This window comes from Rutilus rutilus, assembly GCF_951802725.1.
Source record: "Rutilus rutilus genome assembly, chromosome: 4".
Taxonomy (NCBI): Eukaryota; Metazoa; Chordata; class Actinopteri; order Cypriniformes; family Leuciscidae; genus Rutilus; species Rutilus rutilus.
This window is the reverse complement of record NC_140212.1, coordinates 6,647,953-6,671,534: the sequence shown is the minus strand read 5'-3', so window position 1 is coordinate 6,671,534 and position 23,582 is coordinate 6,647,953. Positions and strand designations below refer to the sequence as shown.

The following is a 23,582-nucleotide window of genomic DNA, read 5'->3' as shown; positions in this document are numbered from 1 at the left end:
TCTAAATAAAACCCAATTGCATAAGTTTTTGTGTTTTTAGTCATAATCTTGGGTCTGGCGCATATCCTTTCACACCAGTGTTGCCAAATACGCAGTTTTTCCATGTTCCACTTCCTCAATATCTCAGCTTCCAACTCATGCCTTATTTTTCTTATAATGTATTTGAATTATGTTTTAACATTGTGCACTACGCTAAATAAAGTTTTTTTATTTGCTTCTACGGTTCTATGAAGTACCTTTAAAATGTTCTTCACATGCTCTTTGGGAAACTCAAATGGTTCTTCTGTGGCATGACTGTGAAAATCCTCTTTTTGGAACCTTTATTTACTGTACTGTGGATATTTATAATGTTTAAGCATTTTCTTGACTTCCCAGTTAACTCAGAACGTTCCCCTAATGTTATTTTTTGGTTATTTTTTTGGGAACCAAATACTTACGTTAGGGGAACGTTCTTTTTTGGTTTTATTTTTATGTAACAATAAAATAACGTTCCCAGAACATTGCAGGGTGGTTACCATAAAAAATAACGTTCTGGGAACCATAAACTAACATTCTGAGAATGTTCTGGGTACCAAAAACTAACGTTATGGGACCCAAAAATTGTTAGCTGGGTTCCTCAACTGGATTTGAACTATACCTAGCTCTTTCTGAAAGAAAGAGAGAGTTAGAAGGGACAATGAAATGCCTTATGTGAAAGGATCTCTCTTCAAAACAACTCTGTATTCATCCTGGCACAAAGACAATTTTGGAGGGAAAAAGAGCTCTTTGAGTGCATGGCATTGGAGGATAGTGGTGGTAAGGATGCTGCATTAACAGCGCCATCTCGTGGTTCTCAAACAAAATTATGTTCTTTAAATGTAGGCTAGTTTGTCGATACACATTCAGGCAAACTAATTTTCTATATCTCTATTGAAATAACAGCACTCAAATGGAATAGGTAATGACTTAAAAATATTAGCGACATTTACGATGCAATTTTGACTGTTGACCACATGAGAGAACGCTGCAAAAATTCTGATGAATTTAACAAAGAACAACCAACTTTAACCACAAGATGGCGGTAATGTCGCATCAATGCCCACATTCTCAAACCTCTCGGTGCTCAGGTGGTCTCTGTTCCAATATTCTCCACAAATACACATAAATCACTGTCTATATGTTGGTTTTCCTGTTGACTTTGATCAATACCTTGCCTTAACCTCCCACCGAGAATGGATTAAGATAAATACATACATTTAACAAAAATGATGGCTTCATAGTGCAAATCCCTCCCTTTCCAGTGGGCTAGATCTATCCAAATGTACCCTCCAGACCTGTGTGAGTAAAGTAAAGCATATATATCTATAAGTCAAAGGTGCAAAATGAATGAGAGCTTCAAAGCTGATTTAACAGGCAGGCTTTTGAAGAGTTAAACGTGACATATTCCCCATTCTTGTTTCCAAGAGGAAATCAACCAAATCGAGAGCAGTTGTGTGGGTGAGCTTTTGAGGGGTATAAGAACCGCTTCTGAATGGAGGAAATTCCACGTCTCCTCACTGATCTGAATGTGTGGTGTTCCTATAGACCTATATATAGAATGTAACTTGGCAACACGAAAAGCATGTGATTTATGTGTTCAAATGTATGTTTCACATAAAAGGCTGCTGGGCCTAACATTCTGGTGTGCAACCTGATTACACTTAATGGGGCAGTTGCATCATCTCGATGATAGATAGATAGATAGATAGATAGATAGATAGATAGATAGATAGATAGATAGATAGATAGATAGATAGATAGATAGATAGATAGATAGATAGATAGGTAGATAGATCATCTGTGGTGGAACTGGATGGTATGTGGGCTTTTTTCACCCATGACAGAAGGTCCTGGAAATTAGCTAAAGTTTGTCACTATCATAAGCCCTGTGTCTCTCCAGCAGTCATGGCATTAAATTAAGCCTGGCCAAAGCCTGGTGAGGATTTTGCGCCTTCACAGTCTCTAATCGCCCCATACCTGATTGTGCTTCAGGTCTCCGGTGACATGGCTATGAACGGATCCTGTTCGTATGTTGGTAAGTCATGACAAACCCTGTCCACAGATAATTGGCTATACACGCGCTTTTAAAACTCCTGACATTAGTTATAAAGCGCACCAGTATTTTTATATACATATATATTTATAGAAACATGTTGTTTTGCATAAAATATAACAGTGTTTTGATTATATGGAAATGTTATTGGTGTTGAATAAAGTTTATGCAAAGAGATCTGTTTTTGTTTTCTGTGATCAAAGAATTGTCTTTTTAAGTCTTTTTAGGGGTCTTTTGAGTGGTATTAATTGCGATTAAAACTGTACTGTTTCCCATCAACAGAGGTGCGTAAGTGTGTTCTGAATGGAGTCAGCACTGCCTTGAGTGAGTCCTCCTCTATTTGCAGTGATTTAAGGGAAATATCTGAGACTGAAGTTATGAACTCCATCAGCTGCACCTTTGATGATCCGTCTGACTCCATTGAAGAGTCTTGGCATCATGTGAGTAGCCTGATGAACGTGTCTATGTGGAAAATAAATTCAGTTTTTGTGTGTTATGTGTTTGTAGATTACTTCAAAGAAATAAAATGTTAGGGCCCTTAAGGATGCCTTTATTATAATAAGGGTGATGGGGTTGGGTACAACAGCGCTAAAGGCCCCCAAACCACTAAATAACAACAAACACCACAACACTTTCCTAATCACCTGTTGGTCGCTGTGTATGGGAAAAGTTGCCTGATCCATGTACTTGGAAAATGTAATCTGTTTTAAAGTGTGGCATTTTTTTGTTGCTAGTTTGAATCCATAAGTTAATAGTTAATAATTTTACACTGCTGGGATGGCAGAGGAGAAAGATGCCGAATGCATGAACCACAACAAAATACTTTACTTCATTGAGGGGAATAGATTTGTTGCAAAGGATATGCAAAGTGGAGCAAAGTGCATGGGGATTTATTTATGAAATATGTCTGTATGCCAATATGCCTGTTTACTAAAAGAAGGAAAATTAGGAGTTTGAACATTTGAGTTGTTATGAAATGTCATATGTGTTTAATAGGAAATGCAAACTTCATGAAGTGGTTGTTTTCAATTAGTGTCCTTAATAAGCAAGAAAAAAAATGTCTTGCTATCTCAAAAGTTTTTGCATCAAGTGGCAAATTCTGCTTGATCACTAAAACCTATATCTACACTATTTTACACTATATCACTTTTAATTATTATTATTTAATTTTTTTTACTCACAACAACCTTCTGGTAAAATATCTTTTAACAAGTATGTTTTACTCCATCTAACATAAATGACATATTTTTTCTTCATGTAAAAGCAGGCACATTGTGTTTATGGGAGCATTTAGCCCCACTGAAGCCTTTGTATTAAGCTTTAAATCACTACGCTATTTCGTGGAGAACGATTCATGCATTAATCGGATGTGCGCAGAATTTTTTGAACCTGTTGGCGACTCCATCTTTACACAGGCGCGCAATCCCCTCCGGCGCGTAATGATGCGCTCTGGTGCTTGGAGACGCGCAGGTATATTCCTTCAGGGACAATTAGTCAGGGACAAATCATAAGTTTCTGTGGAGATGCGTCCTGTTGTGCGTGAAGAAGCAAAGCTTTGCGCTTCCCAGTCAACGATGCCAAAACCAGACAGACGGATGGATTTCATGCTTTGCGAGATCGATGGATAAACAGAGGGAAAGATGGATGGTGCCGTCTCTGTAGGGTGACATCAGAAACGGGCATGCCACCAGAAACACACACAATTTTCCGGGAACGCCGAGGAACTGTTGCCGTTTCATCTTGTTTTTGTGTTTTTCTTTAAGTGTGACAACATGCTGCAGACAAGTGACAACAAGATACATGTGAGTATATGCTTTTGATTTCTCTAGAATAGTACTACTAGAATACCTGTAGCAATATGCAAACAGGTTAGCATTATAGTTCTACAGCCAGGAAATTGAATGAAGGAGGATAACCCAGAAATAAATGGCATCAATGACAAGTGTCTATTGCCTTCACTCTTTCAATCTAAATTGTATTGAGAGCAGCCAAATTAAGAAGCAATAGTCTGACCTACATCTATCCTCACCATACTCCCCCCTCCCTTTCTTCTGAGTTGAATTTGATATGCACACACACTGCTGATGAACACTGAGCCTGGGTACATTGTATTCTCCTCTCACCTGTTCAGGTGGCCAATAGCCTGATGGACGTGGACCAGGACCCTCGCAAACGGCTGTACTTTGCTGACGGCCGAAGGAAAGTGGACTATGTGCTGGTGTACCACTACCGAAAACGTTCCTTCGTCAGGGGGTCTCCTATTCAACACAGACTGTCCACTATCTCCAATGGTAGTTATCCTTTAGGAGTGGAGGAAAAAGACCCAGTGGGAGGGAAGGATGAACCTGTGGAGGTGGTGGTGGACGTCGGACCCCCGGACCCCGCCGATGGGGAGAAAATCATGATCCGAGAGGAGTTCGAGGGCAATTTAAAAGACGCTGGGCTGGAAATTGAGCGTGATAAAGAGGTGTGTGGAAGCTGAATATATCTTATTTGTGGTGTACAGTGGAATATTACATGCAAGTACATGCCTTCATTTGAGAATGAATTAGTTTTGCTTTAGCCAGATTTTTGATCTTTGTAAGGGCCACATCTGGTGCTGATTTTACAGAAAGCTGTCACTTTAGATCAGTTGAGTTGCGCCTTGTCAAAAACAATTTCAGTCAGGAACTTTCTATCATAGTCAAGAAATCTTAGGAAATGAGATCTTGACTGTGAAAAAGGGACTCTAATTTGGTTTCCTAAAAATTGTTTACTTAATAGTGTATGTGTGTGCGTGAATTATGAGCTAGTTAGTCTTTGCAAGTCCTACTACGTAACCTAATATTGGATTGAGCTACCATTTCACAGAGCATCAGACCAACAAGGGAATCATCCACGTATCATTGTTTTGTTAGCCATTACTTTTAAAGATCGCCTATTATGTAGTAATTGGACTGAATTCGTATGGTATTAGTAATGGTCCCAAGTGAACTCTTCTTTATCTGTTGCTAGGGAGCTTATATTGTCTCTGGGGACTAAAGTGAACTCTCCTAATCTTTTACTTAAAAAGCTAGTTGAAAAAAACTCCCTCTCTTGTAGACTATGGCAGAAAGACTTTATTATTGTGCGTCTCTGTGATTGTTTTGTACTGTGTGTCTTCATCTGTAGGGTGATAAGACTTGTGGTGTGAAGCCAAGTTAGATTATCAGGCTGGTAATAGTAGTGATTGTCTACTCTCTCACAGAAGAGCTGTGAACCGGCCTTTGACAGCACACTGAGTTAACTGTACCCTAGCCTGAAAGGGACCAAATTTCTGCTCTAAATTTAACGGTTTGCTATTTGTCATTGTTGTAAATGATAGATTCCCCATTTTCTAACACTGACTTAATCATCTGAGTGTTTCAGAATTGGCTTTATTAAACAATTTGGGGTGCTTTTTAGCATGTAAACATTTTTATTATCAAGCATGAGGTATTAAAAACATTGAGCTAGCCTATTAAACAATGCACACACTATGGCATAATTTCCCTTGGGAAACCTGGTAAGGTGGCAAGATGTACCTGATGTACCTGATGTACTGAAAAGCTTTGTCATGATGACTTTCATCGTCTTCATTATCATGATCACTGAACCCTAATTCAACACTGGTCTCCTGCTTTGTTTGATCACCATCATTACATTATGTTTTGCTCCGGGCGGTTCTTTCGAGGTGTGCTTTGTGACCGCTATACAAATACCTGCAGTCAGACACTCTGAATTATTCAGCCGGTAACTGAAGTTTGATTGCAGGCAGCCTGAACAGGGACAGCGGGTCAAGTCACACATTAACCATGTCTCACCTGCGGTCTTCCTCTTATCTCGACACACTGTTACAGTTTACTATCACTCTGGCGGATACACCGTCTCGGATAACTTCGGGAGTTTTAGAAAAGGCTAGTTTGGGTTTATTGTTTCATGCGGGAGCTGCCTGGTGGACTGACTCTATAGGGAGTGAAGTTTTGTTTTGAATATCTTCAATGCTCAAGGGGACGTCACTGCCGCAGGTATTATGTTTCAGTGGCAGCGTGTTTGTTTGTCTTAACAGCCCCATTCTGATGGATAACATTGGCTTTCTGTGGAGGCAATACATATACAAGTTTAAAAACAACAAAACCAGAGGTAAAATGTGGTGAGAAGGCTTGTCCTGTAGTTTATTGCTTTTTGGCATCAGTTAGTGATTGCTGTGTTCTTTTCTGCAGGGAACTCTTTTGGGGTGTTAATAGTGCTCCCTTTTCAATGGTGGGAAACGAATACTCCCACCAATGAAAAAGGAGCACTATTAACACCCCAAAAGAGTTCCCTGCAGAAAAGAACACAGCAATCACTAACTGAAAAATGTGCATGATGCATTTACAGACAGACCTTTTATCCTCTCTAGGTGTGTTATGAGCATTATTGCTGTCAATAACAACAAATGAAACAACATAATCATGTTCACAAGTCTGTCACGTAAAGTCTAGTCTCACGTCCTTGATGTCGAGTTCAAGCCAAGTCACAAGTCTCTTTCAGTAGTTTCTTTTAATGTATTACAGGTTAATTTGATCTGTAAATCTGTACATGCACACTCAATAGAACATTTCTCATCATTTTTCCCATAGTAAATGAATGGGTAACTACACAATTTCAGTTATGCAAGCAGTTTCTAGAGTAGATGCCAGTGTAAATCTTACGACATTCACCATGTTGAAACGCTTCTGTGTTACAGGAGAAAATGATTGCATAATCTCACTAGAGTTACAGCATGCACAAGAGACTTTTATCTGAACAGTGTCTTCTCCTTGTAGACCTAAAGTCTGTTCACAAGTCTTTAATTTGAGTCGAGTCTTATTTGTGAATTAAGTGCGTCTTCATCTCTGGTGTGAGCCATGTATTCTCAGGATTGTGTCCATTCAGAGATGTTGTTTCTCGACTCTTTGTTTGAGTTAATTATGCCAAATGTCAAAGGCAGGGCTCACCCTGCCATGAAGAGCCGTTTCCGCTCACGGGTCTTTGGGAGCCCCTCAAATGTCAGTCGCAGCCGGTTTCTGTAGCGATGGTTCCCTCTCAGACTGTGCTCAAATCGACCTAATTGCCTTACCCTGCTGAGATGAAGTACTAATTGGAATATCTTATCCTAATTAACCTTCTCAGATCCACATGTTATTTTTATCTCTCCTTTGTGGGTGTGTGTGTGGAGGGGCAGAAAAAAAAACAGCTGTGGTGTTGGAACGCAGGGGACGGTGAGGATGTCCTCAGGTTTCCATCATCTCTTTCTGTCTCATCACTCTCATCTCATCTCAATGTCTATTTCAGTTTCATCTTGCTTTCTTCTTAACTCATGCTTCTCTAGATGGCATGGCTGACCACTGCCAGACAGATACAGTTACTGTCATCTCTGTGTGGGCACGACGTAGCTTCAGTGTTGGATTTCATGGCTACAACTTGCAAAAAGAGATCATTTCCATACCCCCCAAGTTTATGTAATATATATAGTCCCTCTTTAGGGACTCTCAGATGGGCTTGATGACAATCTGCCACTCTTTTGACATTGACACTTCTAATCTGGGTTATTTTCAGTTTATGGGTTTGCTGTCGATTAGCACCGGCAATAATTTCAACAGTATGTTTAAACAAATGAGAAATATTTTTACGGTAAAATACTTTTTATAGAGACCCACGAAGCAAGTGGGCAGCACTCCAAATTGGTGTTTAAAATATGCAAGTACAACCACAACACTTAAACACTGCATTTGTTAGCGTGAGTTAACGCTACAACGTTAGTTAACATATTTATGTTCTTTAACCTTAAATTCCATGACCCAAAATGGAGAATGCATAAAGGGCCTGTATTGGAGTCCGTTGTTTTCCTGTTTTCCATGTAATGAAAGCATTTACGAATTTGCACAAATGCAAAAATTTTACCTTTAGGGCTACAACTGGTCCCTGGGGCAGTACCCTTAAAGAAACATCTTTGTACCTTATTTACCTCTAAAAGGATCATAGTAGTACCCCAAGAGTAGGCAACGTATTACATCTCTAAGGTACTAGTGTGCATATTTTAGGGGTAGATAAGGTACAATGTTGTCCCTTTAAGGGTACTGCCCCAGTGACAAGCTGTTATACCTCTAAAGGTACAATGTTACAGTTAACACACTTAAGCTATATGCCAAAATACTGCGGTAAGTCAATGCTTATCTTGTCTTTATTGTCCTCAACCAAAGTTTATGTTAAGAACAGGTGCTTATGCTTAAGGATTTTTTTTGTTTCTCTGAGTGTAACATTTTACTCATAAAATGACGCAATCAACATGGAGGCAGTATGTCAGGACCTTTCTCTTCGATTCTTTCCCCAGACCAAGACTCATGGTCAGGCTTTCATCCGGCTACATGCACCTTGGCAGGTGTTGAGCAGAGAGGCAGAGTTTCTCAAGATCAAGGTGCCCACCAAAAAGGTAGGATACAGCAGAGCTTTCTCTTATTCTCAAGACAGACACGAGTCCCTTGGGATGTCCTTATGTGAGCTCTCCACAAGCCCTCAGAAGTCCCTGCATGCGTGTCTCTGATGTATGTAAGGGAGAGAGGGAAAAGCACAAACGAATAATGCTGACTGATGATCTGAGGCTTTGCTGCTGATTTTGACTGAAAATGTTGTCTCTTGTTCAGAGTTACGAGTTGAGAGAAGAAAAAGGTCTGGCTGCCACCATGAACGAACTGTGGCGGAAGTTAAATCAACCGTTCCAGCCCAAAGTACCACATCAGGAGCAAGAGCACAGCCGCACCAAGTTCCTCTCTCACTGTTTCTCCCGGGACAAGCTCCACCTGTGAGAGCCTGGCGTGGTTGGGGTGATGTGGGGTTAAATGTCATCAGGGGCCACATGGGATTTTCTTCCTTTCTTAGAGGACTTGACAGGATTTGTTTGATTGCCAAAGGCATCTGTGTAACTCATGGATGTCTCATCGCTATTTTTGGCCTTTTTGCAGGTACAACATCAACTCAAAGGACACCTTCTTCGACAATGCCACAAGGAGCCGGATAGTGAGTCTGTTTTGCTTTGCTCATGAAAATTCTGTTAATTCAGAATGTGATACGTGTTCTTTGGTTGTTGAAAGAGAACACGATATACAAGAGGGAACAAAAGTTATTTGCTAGCAGCAGGAGATTGCCGTCTCTAGGCACAGTTCTAGGAAACCAATTCCGCCGGGAGTTTTCCAGGAACAATTTTCAGGTTTATTGTTTGCTTTGTATCTCTCTCACTCTTTCTCTCTCTTGCTGTCTGCCTCAGGTGTATGAAATCCTCAGACGCACCGCCTGCGCACGGACCTGCCAAACCATGGGTTAGTAATACATTAATCCATAACCTAAGTACGGACTAGTGTTCAGGGAATCCTCAGGATATTCAGGGCCAGAATGTGAGCTTTGGATGTGGGCATGGTGAAGTTGGGACAGGGTGCAACACAAGCCCATGCCATATGCTCCCTTGGACCAAGCCACAAAGCAGACGGACCACCGGGGGCTATTGGGAGATCGAGGCTATCCGGCAGAAGGGATGACTTGGTGCTCTCTCCAGTTCCCCCTGCCTTTCTTTCTGTCTGTCTCTCAGACTTTCTCTTACTCGGTTTCATACAAACTGAGTAAATTGGGTCATAAAGTTCTGGGATTGGGATCCGAATTGAAGCCGGGTCCATTGAGGTGGAAAGAGGGGGGTAGTGGGTAGTGGTCTTTCCAGCCTGTTGCTGGGGAGCTACTTTATTAATTGTGGGCTAATCACCAGAGCGTACGTGTCGTTCCTTTGAGGACTGATTAATTACTTTGATTAAAACCTGTGTTCTACATGTCAGCTGTCTTCCGCCTCCAGGACTCTGGCTTTCCAAACGCAATGAAGTTGGGTCACTTTAAAGTCATAGCAGTCAATCATTATTCCCACAGATGATGTTGAGTATTTTAAGGTGCTCTTTTTTGCCTTGCAGGTATCTCCACGCTGATAGCTAATGGGGTTTATGATTCAGCATTCCCGCTGCACGATGTGAGTTGTTTTTCTGGATTCTGCTTTACTTTCTTTCTCCTGTCAGGTTGACTTGAAATGTGTTTTTGTATGATTACAGGGAGACTTTCACCCCACTGGACAAGCCGAGGGGAAGAACGACAGACAAGTATGCTGCTATTGTGTTGCATTTTCTTTTCAACGAATAGAAGGGAGAATATGGTCAAATTCTGTATTTTTTGTACCCTTTTCAGCTGTTACATGATGAATGGGCAAGATATGGTGCTTTTTACAAGTATCAGCCTGTTGATCTTATCAGGTAACTGTTAAATCACTTTGACGCATTGCTTTAGATCAGAGATGCCCAAATCAACGCCTGCAGTGTCTGTGTTGACATCACAAATGATCAAATTACTAGAAGGGGCGAAAATAGGGAGGGGATCTTCATTTCTAATTTACATTTTTGAACTTTTTCTTAAAGTTTGCACTGGAATGTATAGAATACAAGTGAATTTGATTTAAAAAATACATTGAAATATAATATAGTTGGATATAATGCAGCTCTTACCTTTGGCACATAGCCTTTAATCAGGTTTGACTTTAAAACGTTTGGCACCTCTGCTTTTAAATTAATATTTCATGGATGCAACGCACACTCCCATGTTTTCTGTGTAACCTTTAGGAAGTACTTTGGGGAGAAGATAGGTCTCTACTTTGCCTGGCTTGGTGTCTATACTCAGCTTCTGATGCCTGCATCCGTGGTGGGCATCATCGTGTTCTTCTACGGCTGGGCCACTGTGGAAACAAACATACCTAGGTATGTGCCAGTAAAGCCCACCGAGAGCTGGGCATGGGTCCCTGTTGTGGGTGGGCACACGATATCTGCCAGGTTGAGAGTAACTAACTCTGATTATTATATTCCACTGATAATAAAATGATAATTCAAGGAACATAGTTCTGGTGTTTATGTTGTTGCATCTGATTCACGAAATTAATTTATGCTAGAATTGCAAGTGCTCTAAGAATGTGCTCAGCATGTATTTGTGACTGAAACATCTCAGGGGAGCACAGGAATATTGTGATCCTTTTTAATGCCAGTACTTATGTGAGTACACGGTGAACCAGACGATTTTTTTTTTGAGACCACAGTGAAGTTTTCTGTCCAGTGCAGTCACGAGATAAAATAGTGTTGCATTTTTAATTGATACTTTAGACATTAGGCCACGCTGATGGATGAACACGCTGCACCATATCAGGGCCATAATACATTTATTTGCATGGCTGTGTCTAATTTTGTGTGTTTCTGCCAGCCAGGAGATGTGTGACGAGGATCAGAACTTCACTATGTGTCCCCTCTGCGATCGGGCATGTGATTACTGGCATCTGAGCACAGCGTGTGGCACAGCGCGTGCCAGCCATCTCTTTGACAACCCAGCCACCGTGTTCTTCGCCATCTTCATGTCCCTCTGGGGTACGACCTAAAAATCCCTCTAGTTTTATTATCTCGATGTCTATTGTTTTATTCCATTATTGACACTTGATGAGTCTGATTCTCATATGATTACAATTCATACATCAGCATTAACTTAGGGGTGTCACCTGCACTCTGTCTTTGTTTTTGAACACAAAAATGACAGCCCTAGTTTAGGTATTAGTCATTTTTGTATATTATTTACTTGAAGAGCTGCCTCAGATCTGTTATTCAGTCCTATTGAAAATGAGACCAGTTCAAGCGGCTAGCATTAACATGCAGAAGTGCAGCAGTCTCCATAGTGATGGAGTTGAAGAGATGTTGAATGGCCAGAGAGTAGTGTTACCTCTTTCTGTCACCGCCTGAGTCCCCGCACGGGCCTGGCTGATGGAGGCATTGTGAAACCGCTCAATTCCTGACACTGACCCATCTTTGGCACCTGCGTGGGGTAGCAGAAGCTATACATTATTACTCATACAGAGACCCCCAGCAGCACGTATAGAGACTGCATCTGTTCATATGTAGGTACTGAGATGTATTAATTAGCCATCCAATACTGATTCAAAGCAAACACACACTGTTTAGGTCTTTATTGTGAAGACTTAAAGGCATAGCTCACCCAAAAAAATTCTGTCAGCTTTTATTTTCTCTCATGTCGTTCGAATTTCTTTCGTCAGTGTGTATTTTTGAGGAATATTCTATGCTTTACTTACATCTATAGTTTTTAAGTATAATCAAAGTGAATGAAGACTGGGGCTGTCAAAAGGAGAAACATACAGTGATCTATGAAAAAGATTCTCAACAAATAATTAAAGTTTTGGTCTGACGGTCACACAAAGCTGTCGACTTGTATTAAATAGTATGTCACATAGATTCCTTTATAGGATGGAAAAGAGCATTGTGCACATTCTGCTAAAAATCTCTTTTTGTGTTTGACTGAAAAAAAAAAAAAAACGATCATGCATATTTGGAATGATATGAAAGTTGGTAAATAATGACAGAATTACTAATCATAAATAGTGGTTCCACATGATGGAAACATGTTATCTCTACTCAAATATTTCATATAGCATCAACTAAACCCAGGTTGTCAAAATAACATACGTTAGGTGTTGGCAGTCAGAAGATTGTACTGGTTCCACCACAGCACTCCCATAATACTTAAAATTGAATTCTCATTAGCAGGTTCACAACTCAAGCACATCTCAATACTTCACCACAATGGTAATCCTGAAAACCACCAACATTACAGAAACTATTTTAAATACTAACACAATAGAGAGTATTAAACAGTAACAAGTCTCCCCATTTTCTCATCACACTAAAAATCCATAAAATAAACACTTTATTTTAAATTTACTCTCACTAGCCAGCCCAATGCAAAGCATGATGGGAAGTGGAAGTCATGTTCCCAGTTTTATAATGCTACTTTAACACAACAAAAATCATTTAGTTTAGTTTAAACTCAAAGAGATTAAGACAATTTGTTGAACATGATGAAATATGAAACAAATTATTTTGGATTAACTTGTTTTATTTAATTAAATTGAACAAGCAGAATAATTAATTGTAAGTGTCCCTTTAATGGTTTTGTAGATGAGATGTGATTTATCTTACATTAGGAAATGACACTTTGCCCCTTATAAATCATCTTTTGCTTCTCTTTTCCCATGAGTCTGATATTTGTCAACACTCATTTACTGTATGCCTCATCTCTCTCTTTAGCTGCCATGTTTCTAGAGCACTGGAAGCGCAGACAGATCAGTTTGAACTATAGTTGGGATCTGACAGGCATGGAGGAGGAGGAGGTACGTTCTCACACGTACACAGTCACATTATGTTACTCACTAGTATTTGCATGCCTGGATTACAGCGCAGTGGCCATGAGCTGATTTCAATGACAGTGTTTTTTTGACACTGACCGACTGAAAATGACTAATGCTGACTGTTATTTGATGCGACACAATGGTGGCGCCCCTATCCAGTGGTATTCAAGTTGATCCTGTATGTCCTCATGTGTTCTCAGCCAAAAATGGACTCACCAATATGTTAACTTGTTGTTTCTCTAAACGCAATCTTTCCCGCCAGGAAAAAGCGAAGGTTTGAGTTTTATGTTTGAAACTCTCTTCTTGCATACTGCTCTTTGAGATGTTGAGTCTGACTTTGCGTTGTGTCCTTGTGTTGCCCTGGATTTTTCACCTGTTTGAATGGTTTGAAACTCTGCAGCAGTCCACTGGGTTTCGCAAAGAGTAGAAAGCAAATGCCTCTTTGTCCTTTTCTCTTTAGGAGCATCCCAGACCGAAATACGAAACAATACTCCTTCAGAAGAGGCAGAGTAAGAAGAAAAATAAGAAGAACAAAAATGAGGTGGGCAGGATGTTTTTTTTGTTGTTGCTTGCTTTATGCATAATGCAGGCATTTCATTAATGGCTGACTTAAAAAGATCTAAATATATTTCCTTTTGGCTTCTGGCTTAGGAGCAATATGCAAATGCTTTATTGAAAAGAGTTGAAAAGGGAACTGCCATGGTTGTAGGGGCAGAGATGAGGGGGTGCCAAATGCTGTGGGCCTTCCCATCATGCACTGCGCTGGCCTGAAGCATTTGGCACCGGCGCTTTTGGGGCTCGTAGGCTGCGCTTTGCGTTGGTGATGCCCAAGAAAAAAGGATGATCTGGTCTGGTTTATGGAAAACCAAGATTTGCATTGTTAGCTAGAGTTATGCCCTCTGTCGCCAGCGATTGTGTGACGGTTAAGATCTGTGTGTTCCAGCCTGAGAGAGTTGTGGACGAGAGCGGGGAACTGGGGAAGGACAAATGGAGGCAGAGGTTACTGTCAGCCATGGCAGCTGGGAATCCGGTAAATGGCGCTCTCTCTTTCTCTCTCTATCTCATTCTCGCCTCAGTCTCTCCAGAGCCTTGTTTCCACCTGCTTGTGTTACAGTTTCTATATAAAACTCCCTAGTTGTGAAGTTGGAAGGTTTTGAACTGTAATGCTGTGTGACAGCATCCTAACCCAGCAATCCAACTCGGTCTTCATTTTGAAAGTTTTTTGCTCTGTCTACAGGCAAAAACATTGTTTCCTCATGCACTGGCCAATTTTGAGATTTTGGGCTGTTTGGCTTTTCATAATGTGTTGTTTCAGACTAGTGGAAAGAAATCCTCCAAAATGCACTTTTAAATGTTTATTACGCTATTTGTGGCTGTACATTTGAATCAAAATACTTATCTTTAAAGGTTGTTTTCTCAAAATATGTTTTTTCCTTATGCACTGAGCCAGAAACCTCCACTCTAGCACTTACCAAACTTTCCAGTTGTATTCCTATCGATGTTCTGAGGGTAAATTTTAATACATTTATTTGCATAAATTTGCGGGATAGACTCTTTAAAATAGGTCCAAGAGTTTTACACACCGGTCTGTTATTGTAGGGACATCGTCGTTACATTTTCATGCCCCTAAACATAACGCGGAACAAAACTAACCACTGTGATTGGTTGCTTTACATGTCAGTCATATGGCCTCTGGGCAGTCCTTAGCCAATGAAAGCTGCTATGGAGTCCAGACTTTCTGCCGTCAGTCTGTTTTCTGGCTAATTTGAGCGACGAAAACACAAACTAATAACACAGTAAAAAGAAATATCTGATCATCCTCCATAATGCGGTTACTATTTACATTTCATATCGTCTGTAAACTCTTGCATTACCAAGGCAATGACTGACGTATTTGTATAAGGCCTACATTCCAAAGAGCTTTGTTATCAGTGCTACATTGGAAAATGATCCAAAGTAAAGAGAACGGTTTGACCCGACATTAGATCATCAGATAATTGTTTTACCCTATTCACCAGGGGTGTCTTGCACAGCACTTTTAGTGAAAGAATTTGAGTCCCACTTAATTTCGCAAATGGCCCATGTGTCTGTCAGAGAGGCTCAGCTGGGTGGGGTGGTCACATCGGGGTCGTTGGCATGAGAAATACGGCCGTCTCTCACTCCTGTAATCCTCTTGCTGTAGGACGTGCATGTCAGGCTAATACAATTAGATCTCGTCAGCTCGCTCTTTCGGTTTCACGTTACCCAACGTTAGTCACGTCGTGATAACATTAAAGGCCAAGTGTGCTTGTGAGCTGTTTAGTAGTAAATGCACTGCAGGTCACTATAAAAACATGCTCAGTAAATAAATATGTTGTCCAGGAAAGTCTCATTAGATCATACTGATCACACATAAGGTGTGAACCTCAGAGATTTGAGCGTTTCGTTCGGAAAATATAGGTCGTGCTCATCAGTTTGACATCATTGCTTGTGTGGCCGTTGTCATGCATGAAGTGTAATTAGGCAAATGAGCCAAATAAATTAAGACTTGTTAGTTGATACATGACGCGGCTTTTAAACAGGTACACCAGCAGCCGTAGCCTTGTTTCTCCGTGTGTGTGTGTTGTGTTACGAGTCCAACTGTGTGAGTAGCTCAAGCTTCTTAAGGTTTCCCAGGGTTTGTAGAACATTAATCCTGGTTTAAATGTGGGGTTTGTTGCCTTAAAGATTATTTTTTACAAATAATAAAAAATCTAAATTCAATCCGTTGGGAATTAAAGTGTTTACAAGGCTGCTACAATGAGGGCTTACATAGAAAAGCTTACATAAAAGTCACTGGACTGGATTTGCTAAACGTTCTTGGCACCAAATCTTAGATAGTCAAAAGAAATAAGTTAAAGGCAGTCAATAGCAAGTAAACATGATATCCTACAGCACACCTGTATACTGTGCTTCTTATGTCAGATTTCAGATTTATCTTCCCATGATGGCATGAATATCCATAAAACAAGATAAATTTAATTGTGAAGCAAAACTATTTAAGTCTTGTTTTCAGAGACTATATCTTGAATTGTTTGTCCTTGTATATGCAAATTGACAATGCTCTCTATATTGTAAGCATAAACCTCTATAAGTGTACTAAACACTAAATAAGAAAACAAGCTTTTTTATGCAATTTTGATTGTCAATAAATGGTGTGTCTTGTAAAAAAGATTTTTGGAAATTATTAGTGGAAAACATAAAATAAAAAGCTGTTTTAAGAGACATGTCTTAATGTCTTGTTTTTCTTTCATGTGATTTTATTTTTCCAGTGGTAAAGGTTCAGCAATAATATTATTGGTTGTTCTGGTTTCATCTTGCATCTATATTCCTTATTAAAACTCGTTTAGAACAGGAGGCACGTATGCGGCATACTTTTGGACAGATTTAGTGACCTTTGACCTAATGTGTAGCCTATTTTTTGTTTTAGGGGCCTTTGTGTCCAAGAGTCACAGATTTAAATTCGTTACTTGCATTATGGCACTTTTCCCTCATTCTTATGTTTAGCTACTCTGTCCCAGATATCATGGCCTACGGTCAGTCCTGACCTAGATGTTCTGCAGATCCTTAAATCGAGACCATACATCCTAATGACTTCATTCAAAACACCCTGGACTTAGATATGTAGTGTTCTCAAAATCAAATCAGACCAGCACAGTTTTGGTCGGCTTGTTTGGGTGATAAACAAGCAGTAGTTCAGTATATTATCCAGTACATATTCACTGTAGAGCAAATAAGCAGCAGTCACCAGGGTCCAGTTTGATGCTCATCAGTTTCTGACCACTTTCTGTAAGCGATGTTGTGGTGGATAGGCTGGAAAAAACACTACACACAGGATTTCGCGACTGAGCGCTGATATACCTCTTCATGTTTCTCACAGCTCATTTGTTTTACCACAAAGCCCCAAAAACCCTTGGAAAACCAATAAATACCGGAGAGGCAGTAAGTCTTGCGGAAAACCCCCCCATATCACTCATTTTAGAGCCATGTGCGTGTGTGTGTGCAGTTTGTGGTGACCGCGAAGAGAGCGGATGATGAAAGGTATTTAGTTCAGGGAGTAATAATGCGTCTGCTTATTTTTCTTCACACACATGCTGAGTATGTTTATTATATGTTAAAGTGTGAAGTTTTCTATGAGATTAGAGACTTGCTGTGCAAGTTTAAGAGATGAGAATTAGATTCAGTGCAGTTTGCTACACAGACTGACCAGCAGAGAGCACTAGACTCCTGTGCGTTTTTGCATGCAAGCGTTCTTCCAAGCCGGGCTGAACGCCAGACCTCTGAATTAAGCAAAGTCCTCACATCTCCATGGAGACACGGGACACTCGAATCCCACTCCCTCTTACGCTCGGTTGGGTTTGCTCTTATCTTCGTCTCTTTAAAAGCCTTTATCGCATAACTATGTCATCTTGACAGCTATCTTTAGGCCACATTAGTGACGTTTGTTAATAAAATGCAGCACACCCTTTGCGTAGCTAATTTTAGAACAAAATGTTTTCATCGCCTCCTGAAGCAAAGTAAGGGAACATTCCTTATTATCTTTGAGGAGGAGAGTTGCATTTGCTTTCTGGAAGTGTGCATCTGGCTCGGTGGGAGAAGATAAAATGATTGACCTCTAACTGAGTTGTTGTTTGTGCTTTTCCAATGCAGATGGAATTTTTTAATACATTCTGCCTTCAGTTCATTCTGGGTCCAAAGGCCTGAAACTCTCTTTGGCCAAATATTGAAAGTTTCGTAGCAAAGATATTCAGAAGATATTAAGATAGAAGCTGTAGCAAGTAAACATCTGTGTATTGTGCTTCTCATTCAGATTTACCTTGCCCTAAATGTCATGTAATAAAAACCTTTATACACTGTAACAAATTACATGAATAATAAGTTTAACTTTCACTCATCAAAATAAGGTAAGCAATTTTCTACTTTTTTTTTTACAAGTTATAAAAGATTAAACTCATTTTTTAAGTCAGTTTAATGTAATTGAAGTTGAAATGACTTAAACATCCAAGTTGATTGTACTTAAAAATTTAAGGCAGCAACTTTTTTTTCTGATTTTATTAGTGTCTGATCATGATGATATTGAAGTCTGCAACATTTAATACAGAATGTTGCATAACTGAACTGTGCTTCAAATGTCATACGTCCTATACTTAATCAATGGCCTGGTGTGTTTATTAGAAAGATAATGATCTGAAGCATGTAGTTTTCTTTGCGTATAATCCTGCTCTGGTGGTCCTCTCCGATCAGAGCAGAGAGCTGGAAGGAGATGAGAGTGTATTTTAAAGGGATTTCAGATGTGTCAGATGGGGCTCACATCAGATTATTCCCTTCAGTTCCCGACGCCCAAAAGACAATCTTCAGTCAAGCCGCTCTTAATGGACCTTCACCTCTTTTATCGCTCATAAAGACCATAGAAGCTATTTTCATCAGTCCACCAGTCTGAAATATTCACTAGTAGGCTGTGCGTGTGTATTTCTAAGAAAAATTCAATCCTTTCTGTAATGTTTCTGTATTGTGTAAAACTGTATATGTGGCGGCTTACGTGTTCTAGGTTGCTAGCGTGGGCGCTGGCGTGGTTCCGGTTCTTGTTCTCTCTCGTCTCTGGCTTACAGTATGCTTGGAGGGTGGGGGTTGAGAGAAGGGGGCGTACAGTGACGTCAATGTGAACACGGCATCTCTGCAGAGCGACATATGGCGTGGAGGAAATCCCCACACTGGTGATCCTGTCACTAATTTCCCAAAGGGCTTAGTTGGGATGCTTGTGTGTAGTCCGTTTGTGAGAGAGCGTGTGGCGACCACGCGCTAACAAAACCTTGAGCCCATTGACATTTTCATGTCTGCTGGGCAGATCAATGTGGGTGATGTCAGGTTGACATGAAGTCTCATTAATGAAGAGATCATCCCATTACAAAAGGCCACAAGTCGGAAAGTTGCTGATGTGTAGGTTTTATAGACACCCTTACAAATGAAGCTTCCGAAAGGGTGTTTTTGCAGCAATGCCAAAGAAAAAACATTTGGGTTCCGCAAAGAATCTTTCAGTGAACAGTTCTTAAAAGAACCACTATTTTCTTGATGTGAAGAACATTAACAATCTAAAAATGTTGTGCTATGGAAAGGTTCTATTGATGTTAAAGGTTATCATAGATGCCAATAAAGAACCGTTACTGAATGTTACAGTGAGTTTGATTGATCATTTTTGAGCATTTCCATTTGTTTTGTGTAAATGGTAGCTGTAGATGTCACAACTTCTATGCAAAGATGAGTTTACCTTTCTTAATCTTGTTGTCTTTTGAATAACATTTCTGCAAAAACCTCTAGACAGCCAAAATGAAAGACAAAGAAAGTTGCACAGCATCTTGACTTAAGCTTAAGGAAGTGATATTCTCCATCCGACAGCTGTTGTACACAGAGGTAGAGCCCAACCCACTCTACAGTCACGAGCTGTTGAATTAATCCACTGATCTATATCCAATATATAACAGACAGACAAAGGCTGCTGTCCTCCGCCCATATCACGCAAGCACATAATCACATGTGAACCATCCTCCCCACTTTTATAATCTATCAACCTCCTTTGTCACAATGCCTTTGAGTTTCTTTCACAGGAACAATGACACTGACACTTTTCTTTGGTTGCAATTTATTCACATTTTATATGAAACCAATCAATTAAGTTTCTTAATTTCATCAGTCAATTCCAAAGGCTGAAACAACATTTAATAAAATGAAATGTGGAATTTATTTTTCATGCATTTGGAATATGCATTTATCCAAAGTGACGTATTGCTTTCAAGGTAAACATTTTTTCAGGTCATGCATTCCCTTTTTTATATACTAAAGTATATTTTTACATACTGTAGTTTTATTGTGCCAAATAGTTTAACAGAGAATTTTTTGCATCCATTGATTCACTTAAAGGGATAGTTCACCCAAAAAGGAAAATTCTGTCATCATTTACTCACCCTCAAGTTGTTCCAAACCTGTATTAATTTATTCCTTCTGCTGAAAACAAAAGAAGATATTTTGAAGAATGTCGGTAACCAAACAGTTGATGGTCACCATTAACTTCCATAGTATGAAAAAAATAAAATAAAAATACTTTGGAAGTCATTTTAGGGTGAACTGTCCCTTTAAGTATAATTTCTCAGTTCTTCTCTGACAAATCAAATGTGCAATTTAAAAATAAAAGGTGTTAATTATTTAAAAACTATGCCACCTGTCTTCTTCCTTCCTCTCTCTTTTTGTTTTTACAGTTTTTCTTGATGTGGCTGATTACATAAATAATGAACGCCATTCCTCTGCATTCTTTTGTCAGGCATCGTTTGTTATTGTTATTTATTGCTAAGCTTGCACGGCATCTGCGCCTGCGGAAATCCACAGAAAGATCCACAGATTTCAGTGGAATTCAAATGGCCCACATTTATACATTTTTTATGTATTTACATCCGTTTTCATCCATTACATTTACATCCATTTGTGATTTTCCTTCACAAATCAGCATAGAAAATGAGGACAAATGTGTAGATCTCATGTGGGCCTACGCTGTAAATAGGCTGTAAATAAAACAAAGATTATTGGAGTATATTTTACAAGTAAATACTATCAGTTATTCTACTTCAAGATTTCATGTTTAATTCATTGTGTTACCGTTTCTTTGTAATTATTTGTGAAATTTACTAGCAATTTCTGAGTAAAAATCCTACACTATTTTTTTCAAATACTTACGTACTTGTGGCACCTCACAGCATATTTGTATAGAGCTTGTACAGTCATCTCTGCTTGCCCTTGTGTCAAATACAGCGATACTTCCCATGAACTTAGTGTGAAATAGTGTGACCATTTTAAGAGGCGATCGCAGCCTGTCCCCAAATAACATCATGCATCGTAATGAAGAGTAAGCAACCGGTGAGACCGCAGACCTGCAGTAATTCCTCTCATTACAGGGTGAGGGTTTATGAGCTGAGCCTGTGGATCACAATTTCGTGACCCACATTCATTATTCTGGAAACCCTAAAGCTGTGGCATCTCGAAGGCTGTGCCTGGTTACGCTTTCCAAGTTCCTGGGTGCCAGGGTTTATTCATGCATTGTGCTAGGTGGTGCTGTTTGCCTCATAATGAGTCTAATTGCAGGAGGTAGATATCTGATCTGTCTGTTGCCACTGGTACCATGCAAAACCCTATAAATCTCCATTTATCAACAAATAGCTAGACAGCAACATAGGCACACTCCCACTGCCAAGCCAAGCTGTAATTCTGCAGCACTGGATATATCCTGCACAGATATGGCAATCCCAGAATGCATGCAACGAAGTTGAAAATGTTTTATTCATTACTGAATAGTATCAGAAATAGTTCCATCTATCCCTACCCTTAAACCTAACCCTCCCCATAACTTATCCCTAAAATCAGAGGGAAATGATAGGTGAATAACACTGATGTAGATGTCCTAACCGTGGTCCTTAGCATAAACTTGACATGAACTGTAAAGTTGTCCCTCAAATCTGATTGGTTGATTGGAATGTTGTTCCAGGATCAACAAAGATGTTGATCCAGGAACATGTTGTACTTGGTGAAATGACTTTCACTATCTCTACCAGTGTTTATGTGTGCTTTGTGTTCTGGTGCATTTTAGAGAATGGAGCCATTAGCTTGGCAGCATTATAACCTCAAATTGTTTTAGAATCAAAAAAGAACAAATGAACGTTGAACATCAAATCAATCACCTTTGAGGTTAGACAGTAGCTATAGACGGTAAACAGAGAGAACTATTTGTGCACTTGTTACTTAGAAAAATGTTCTCAGAAGGTTTGTCAAACACTCTGTCGATTATAAAGGATATTGTTTTCATTGCATGTTTTATGACTTGAAAGACACATAAGCTGCCTCTTAACATTCCTGTGGCCTGCTAATTCATTTCCCTCCCTTCCTCAGAACTAAAGCTGAATCCATTTTTACGCTGTTTGTAACATGTATTCCTAAGAGGAACATATGATTTGACTACTGTCGAAATTTTGACAGTGAAGGAAGACTAATCTCAATGGGAACAGACCACCCTCACTCCACGGCTGCCTGTTGTTTTTGGCTTGATGAGGATTTTGATCTAAACGCAAAGCAGGCATATTCAAGTTGTTTTATTCGCTGAAATAGGTCTTCCGTGTTGGCCGGATGTTTTGGAGATGTGATCTATCTCTTGAATGTACGGAATGTACAGTCCTCACTCTAGAGGAAGGCCAGGTGTTAATGGCCTTAATGTTGTCATGTTTTTACAAGTGGGCAGCTGAATTATTCCCCCTGATAGGCTAGTTCTGAGTCACTCTAAAAGCAACTCAAAAGTAAAGAGGCAAAGCTCCCAGAAAAACAGAAACACACGCTTTCAAACAGTGCACAGCATGCATGCTTCCATTAGTAACCTTAAATGTCTCTCTCCCTTCACAGACTGGACACGAGAAGCTAACATGGAGGGACAGACTGCCTGGATATTTCATCAACATTTCCTCCATTCTGTTCATGGTAACTCTTGAGAAAAGATTCAATTTATGGTCATTTCTATTAAAACCAAATATATTTGCACTTTAGTACATTTAAAATAAATAAAATGTAATTGTAATTTCGAATAACACACAACAATATAAATTATAATCATCTACTTTACATGTGCTTTAATGTTACCACATCAAAATAAGTGCACTTCTTTAAAGCACAATCAAAAATGATTAATGTCAGGATGACATGGAAGTTGCGATAGTCTTAATATGTACTTTAAAGTAAAAAAATTTGACATTATTACAAAGTGCACTTTTTTATTTCATTAATATGTGACCCTGGACCACAAAACCAGTCACAAGGGTCAGTTTTTTGCAATTGATATTCATACATCATCTGAAAGCTGAATGAATAAGCTTTCCATTTCCTCATAAGGGAAGTATTAGCCTTCCTGTCTGATGCAATGGTTTCTTACTTGCCCATATTTTATTTCTCATCCACTGTTTCTTGTTCCTCTCTGCCTGTAGTTTGGAGTGACGTGCTCTGCCGTGTTCAGTGTCATCATTTACCGCATCACCATCTCCGCCCTCATGGCAATGAGCCCAGACCCAGATGTCAAGTCCAACGTCCGAGTGACTGTCACGGCCACCGCCGTCATCATCAACCTGGTGGTCATCCTCATTCTAGACGAGATCTACGGCATGGTGGCTGCCTGGCTCACAGAACTGGGTGAGA

General features: G+C 39.7%; 1 protein-coding gene across 2 annotated transcripts in view; it reads left to right on the top strand.

Moving 5' to 3' along the window:
• The first annotated feature begins 1,973 nt into the window (after window positions 1-1,973).
• ano2b (anoctamin 2b) overlaps window positions 1,974-23,582 on the top strand; it is a 35,421-nt gene continuing 13,812 nt past the window's right edge. Inside the window, exons 1-18 of one of the 2 annotated variants that reach the window (XM_084407475.1) lie at window positions 1,998-2,053; window positions 2,354-2,511; window positions 3,835-3,873; window positions 4,203-4,538; window positions 8,424-8,522; window positions 8,734-8,891; window positions 9,052-9,106; window positions 9,354-9,405; window positions 10,039-10,094; window positions 10,174-10,221; window positions 10,307-10,371; window positions 10,735-10,869; window positions 11,363-11,523; window positions 13,249-13,331; window positions 13,810-13,890; window positions 14,293-14,379; window positions 22,800-22,874; window positions 23,375-23,576. In XM_084407475.1, coding sequence (XP_084263601.1) covers window positions 2,023-2,053; window positions 2,354-2,511; window positions 3,835-3,873; window positions 4,203-4,538; window positions 8,424-8,522; window positions 8,734-8,891; window positions 9,052-9,106; window positions 9,354-9,405; window positions 10,039-10,094; window positions 10,174-10,221; window positions 10,307-10,371; window positions 10,735-10,869; window positions 11,363-11,523; window positions 13,249-13,331; window positions 13,810-13,890; window positions 14,293-14,379; window positions 22,800-22,874; window positions 23,375-23,576 — 1,921 coding nt within the window. In that variant the 5' untranslated portion in view covers window positions 1,998-2,022. Of the gene's footprint in view, window positions 2,054-2,353; window positions 2,512-3,834; window positions 3,874-4,202; window positions 4,539-8,423; window positions 8,523-8,733; window positions 8,892-9,051; window positions 9,107-9,353; window positions 9,406-10,038; window positions 10,095-10,173; window positions 10,222-10,306; window positions 10,372-10,734; window positions 10,870-11,362; window positions 11,524-13,248; window positions 13,332-13,809; window positions 13,891-14,292; window positions 14,380-22,799; window positions 22,875-23,374; window positions 23,577-23,582 lie in introns of both variants that reach the window. The other variant, XM_084407476.1, reaches the window with a different exon arrangement.